The 5,403-nt window shown below is 40.7% G+C and overlaps 1 protein-coding gene across 3 annotated transcripts; it reads left to right on the top strand.

The window, feature by feature from the left end:
• Positions 1-4,738, top strand: otpa (orthopedia homeobox a). 3 transcript variants are annotated; one of them, XM_030743025.1, is made up of 3 exons: positions 1-139; positions 614-1,071; positions 3,331-4,738. In XM_030743025.1, the coding sequence occupies exons 1-3, from the start codon at positions 103-105 to the stop codon at positions 3,850-3,852; spliced, it is 1,017 nt and encodes a 338-aa protein (XP_030598885.1). In that variant the 5' UTR covers positions 1-102; the 3' UTR covers positions 3,853-4,738. The 3 variants fall into 3 exon arrangements, with proteins under 3 accessions (XP_030598885.1, XP_030598886.1, XP_030598887.1); XM_030743026.1 differs by having other exon boundaries at positions 1-178; positions 662-1,071; XM_030743027.1 differs by having other exon boundaries at positions 662-1,071; positions 3,331-4,737.
• The last annotated feature ends 665 nt before the right edge of the window (positions 4,739-5,403 follow it).

The raw sequence follows: 5,403 nt of genomic DNA, 5'->3' as shown, positions 1-5,403 counted from the left end.
TTGCTTTCATTTAGGTTATATATATTTCTTAAATAGGTTAAAGTCATAGAGATTTTTTTATTTATTTTTTTGGAATAGCATTTCGCCCTGGAGCGGTGCGCAATGCTATCTCATGCCGACCTCCTGGATGCTCGCCTCGGTGAGTTAACATCACCAAACTCCGGTCTTCAACTCTACTGTAAGCTGGAGGAACTTCTAATCTTAAATCAAGCTCAGAAATTGTCAATTTGCTTCTTATGTGATTTTAATGTGACTGAAGTGAACTAAACTCGCTTAATTCATTGGAAAAGTAATTATTATTATTATATTACCGCGTAATTTGATTTAACAATTTTCTAAGATATCAGTGTGATCGAAGTGAATGAAGAGTATTTAAGGAGCAGATTGTAATGTGCATGCTTGTCTCTTCAAAGAGCTGCAGTGGCTGTTTCTTTTTAATTTCTGCATTTGTGTTGAGTCGTTTGATGCATGCATGAAAACTGATCCTACTGCAGCCCAAAACAATGCTTCAGCAGTTCATAATTCCGCCTTTCCGCATGTAAAGTATATTTGTTGTATGCAGTTAAATATATCGCTGCATTTGGCTAACATGTTCCTTTTCTTTCCTGTGTAGAGAAAGTGTTTAATGTGCAGCTCTCACCTGCTGCGGTTGTCTGTGCAGGGATGAAGGATGCTGCGGCGGAGCTCCTAGGCCACAGGGAGGCTTTGAAATGCAGACTCGGTGGTGGGGGGCCTGACCCGGGACACTCCGGGGAGCTCGGCCCGGGCCCGGACGGCGTGGAAGGGACTACGATGCTCCCGAGTGATGATATCACCAGTGGCGGGGGATCCAACACGGTGCAGGTGAACAGCAAAGAGCAGGAGAAACAGCAGCAACAGCAGCAGAACAGCAACAACAACCCCAACCAGTCCGGAGGGCAACAACCCCAGAAACAGAAGCGACACCGGACCCGCTTCACCCCGGCGCAGCTCAACGAGCTGGAGAGGAGCTTTGCCAAAACGCACTACCCAGACATCTTCATGCGGGAGGAGCTGGCTTTGAGGATCGGCCTGACAGAGTCCAGAGTGCAGGTGGGGGGCGACTGGGAATGTGTTCTCGATCAGAAATGGATGAAAATTTACTTTTGAAGCGCCAAATTTCACCACATACAGACGTTAAAAAATATGAGCGATATAGCAAAATACAACCAAATTAAACCTGTAGACATAAAGTGATCAGATATTGAAACCAGCTTAATGCTTTAATTTGTGATAAATAATAACCTATTTAATATACTCTGCAGAGGCTACAACAGCTCTTCGATGGAAGGCTAATTAACAACATTTTTATTTATTTGGATGTAAAGAAATACAGTTTTTCTGTAACCCGTCAGCTTTAAGATTACAGATTAAAAAAATAAAATAAATATTATTATCTTTTTGCAACAACCAAAGAGCACTAAATATTAATAACAAGCTAAAGGGATTTGCTATATCACTATGTGCAAATAATCAACCTTATTATTTAGTTTACATATTAAATAATTGTCTACACATTAATACAAAATACACATTTTAGTTTATCCCAGAATTTTAGTCTTTATTTTAACAAAAAATAAATAAAAATAAAAAATAAAATCAAGACATTTCATAATATCCATTTGTTAAAGTGTAATATAATATATTATTTTAAATATCAGTGTGGCGTCACACAGGTTTGGAGCTTTCAGGTGTGTTTGTGTGTTTATATGTTGCCGGTGATTACACACGCGGTTAATCCTCACATTGTACATGAGGAGGGCAGCTCTTATTACAGCAGCTCTGACCGTGATACTAACCTATCGTCCGTTCATTTTGTGTGTTATTTAAAAGATACATTTCAGATGCACTAATGGATTGTTTGTTTGATTTTACTCAAACTTTATATTTTCATTGGTTTACTTATAGAAAAAAACAAAAAAAGGTACAACATTACAGTATTTACTGGTTAAAAATGGCCCCAGTTTTTGTGTCCAGTCATGTAATCAATCTACAGGAAACCAAATGCTGATGGCAGCTTTATTACACTCGATTAATCGCTTATAATAAGACTGATATCAGCCTTTTAACAGTCCTGAACTAACAGTGATGGTTAGAGACCAGAGCTTTATCATACTGTATTTCATTCTCGACATAAAGCTGCCACTTCAGTGGCTTACTCTTGCGCCTTATTGGATAGCAACGGCAAATTGCGCTTGGGTCGCTCGCATGTGAAATAATGCCCTATAATAATCATTATTATTATTGCAAGAGTCCATTCAGTTCCTCCACCATTTACATAAAATCAAAATTAGCGAAATGACGCTCATCCGCTATTATGACAGGGCTGAAAATAAGAAGCGAGATCCAGACTCGATTTAGCGATGGGCCTGTCACTGCTGTCTGCGTCTTAATGCCGGACGCGCTGAAGATGCACTCTGTCTTTTTTTTTTCTTTAAAAAAGGGGGAGAATGAGAAATTGCGTTTTCTTTCCTTTGAAGTGTAATGCATTTCAGGCCGGATTTCACGGCTGGCTACGCCGGGGAAAGAGAGTGAGATTGTCCCGTTCTTATTACCGCGCCCCACTTTTTCAACCAAATCTTCACATTAATCATAGACGCCCGTTTGCAGCCAAACCTACAGAAGCTCAAGGACTCCACGAATACAGAGCAAACCACTGCGCTGCACCAATAACACTGCCTTTATTATCTGAGGGCAGCGGCTCTTTCCGAATGTATTACAGGAATTAGTGGTAAGACTGTAAAAATGTTGCTCAAAGTATACTACTACTACTGTTACTGCTGCTACTACTACTACTGCCAATAATAATAATAATAATAATAAAAATAATAACAACTAGCCAACAAATAACTTGAAAAGTAAAAACAATTTCACATAAAAATGATGTTGAAACTCAAAAATAAGCAGGCTCTCTCGCCCTCTTAAAAAACAACAACAAAAAACAAAATAATAAAAAAAAACAAAAAACAAAAAAAAACAACATCCTTAATTGTAAAATCGGCACCACCACGTCTTGTACAAAAAAAGAAAAAAGAAAAACAAACCTAGGTCTTTTTAAGTGTTCTGTCAACGATCGCGACAGAGGAAATAAGCCTATTATTTCTGATTTAATATAAACAATTGTTATTTGAGAATTTAAGCAAAATTCATAAATCTGTATTTCTTCAGCTGATTTATTGTCGCCCTTGTGACGATGATCATACACTGACGTCGTGACCTTTTATTTTATTAGTGCTCCCAGCTCCGGTAATGTGACCTGTCAATAATGTTACTACATCAGCTCCTCCTGACTCATCACGTCTCTGTCCGCAGGTCTGGTTCCAGAACCGACGCGCGAAGTGGAAGAAGCGCAAGAAGACCACCAATGTCTTCCGGGCTCCGGGGACTCTGCTGCCGACGCACCACGGTCTGCCTCAGTTCCCATCCGCAGCTGCGGCAGCAGCGGCTATGGGAGACAGCCTCTGCTCCTTCCACGCCAACGACACCCGCTGGGCTACGGCAGGGATGCCCGGCGTGTCACAGCTCCAGCTACCGCCCGCTTTGGGCCGCCAGCAGGCCATGGCGCAGTCCCTGTCTCAATGCAGCCTCGGCGCCGGTCCACCGCCCAACTCTATGGGTCTATCCAACATGTCGTCGAACGGCTCTGGGCTGCAGTCACACCTCTACCAGCCCACTTTCCCCGGAATGGTACCCGCGTCTCTATCCGGCCCGACCAACGTGACTGGGTCACCTCAGCTGTGTAGCTCCCCGGACAGTGACGTCTGGAGAGGGACAAGCATCGCCTCGCTGCGCCGCAAAGCGCTGGAGCACACAGTATCCATGAGTTTCACCTAGTGACGCGGGCCAGCGTTAACAGCTTTTCTTTCACCAACACAGAGATCTTGTGCATTTTATTCTTATCCACCCAGTCCACCTAAAAGGCACACCGGGACAAATACAACCGGGATACTTGTTCAGATAACATTTTTTTCTTCCCAAATCACAAGCAAGACGGAGAGAACTGAAATTATTCATCGGGCCTTTTGGCCTTTATTAACCATAGGGCTGGTTCTGTTTTAGGCTATAATTTATAATTTCGCATGTAGCCACTGTCAACTATTTATTTCTCTATTTAAATGAACTGATGCGTGAGTCCCGTATTTATTTATTTATTGGGCACTTCCAGCCCTCGCCATTATTGCTGCGGGGCTTTCGGTGACATTTGCTCGGTGACTGACGGTTTTTGAAGTCAAAATTCTGTGGATACTTTGAACTACAAAAACTAGATTACAGATTCCCCATTTTTTCCCCTCTTGCTGCACAGCATGCAACTCTGTAAGACCAAAGGGATGCACACTGGTCATACAAAAAGCCAGAAACCTGGAGATTTAAAAGAGCGAAAACACGGACGATTCACCCGGAGCGAGAATGACGTGAGAGGAATGGAGAAAAAAAAAAAAAGAGAGAAAAAAGACTTGACTGCATGTGCTGTCCAAAGCAAAATAAAACGCGGGGAAATACTCTAAATTAAGACATTGAAACTGACTTAAACTATAATCTGTTATATAGGATGTTTTGTGTAGCGGAAGCACTCTTGTTCCCATTTGGTCAGTTTGTGATAACTTTTGTTTCCAAAATTCTGTCTGTGCTTATTATCAGCTATGACTTTCTTAAATGTTTGAGCCGTTTTGTTTCATGGACATGTTTATATCAATTCAATGTAAATGATCAAATAAAAACCATTTTCAATTACGTCACAACATGAATCAAACCTCGTTTCTTTACGAGCTCAGATGTAATGTAATCCGTTGCGTCAGTGTGGCACCAGTGTGCCCCCCCCTCCCCCCATTGTGGTTCAGTTTCATATCCAAATTAAATTATTTTAGTGATGAACCTGAAATTTTTATTTAGTATATCATATTTTCTATCTGGCGTCATTTCTTTCTAAGTTGAAAAAATAATGCAGCAATGAAAATTAAATGATTGTGTTCTACAGAAAAGAAAGTTTGTGCGAGTTGTGATGCTGTGAGGTGCTCTGCATTTCAGAGGGGAATATTATACTTTTGTGCCACATTCATGTGAAGGAACTCACACAAAACATAACTGCAAGATTTCACCTACAAATATGACATCAAATAGCCATGATTTGTGTTTCCATGTTATTATTACCAACACAGAAGTATAACTATGTAACTTGTTATGCATTGTGAGTACTCATAGTAAGTACATTCAGCTGATAATACATATGCTATAAAAATGCAGCATTTTTACTTGCAAAGAAGGTGTTTGTCACTCTGCTCCTTTTACTTAAACATGAAGGTAAAATCCATGTTGACAGCTGGACACAGTCTCTTGTTATTGCTCTTCTTGTATGAGAATCACACCTGAAAGAGATTATATATGGAA

Source organism: Archocentrus centrarchus, chromosome 12 (genome assembly GCF_007364275.1).
Source record: "Archocentrus centrarchus isolate MPI-CPG fArcCen1 chromosome 12, fArcCen1, whole genome shotgun sequence".
Taxonomy (NCBI): domain Eukaryota; kingdom Metazoa; phylum Chordata; class Actinopteri; order Cichliformes; family Cichlidae; genus Archocentrus; species Archocentrus centrarchus.
This window is presented reverse-complemented; position numbering and strand designations above follow the sequence as displayed.

Bases quoted from the DNA above. Each gene is read 5' to 3' on its own strand.
- otpa (XM_030743025.1), top strand. From the start codon at position 103: ATGCTATCTCATGCCGACCTCCTGGATGCTCGCCTCG. The intron at 140-613 runs GTGAGTTAACAT...TTTCCTGTGTAG, and splicing joins CCTCCTGGATGCTCGCCTCG to AGAAAGTGTTTAATGTGCAG. The intron at 1,072-3,330 runs GTGGGGGGCGAC...CTCTGTCCGCAG, and splicing joins TGACAGAGTCCAGAGTGCAG to GTCTGGTTCCAGAACCGACG.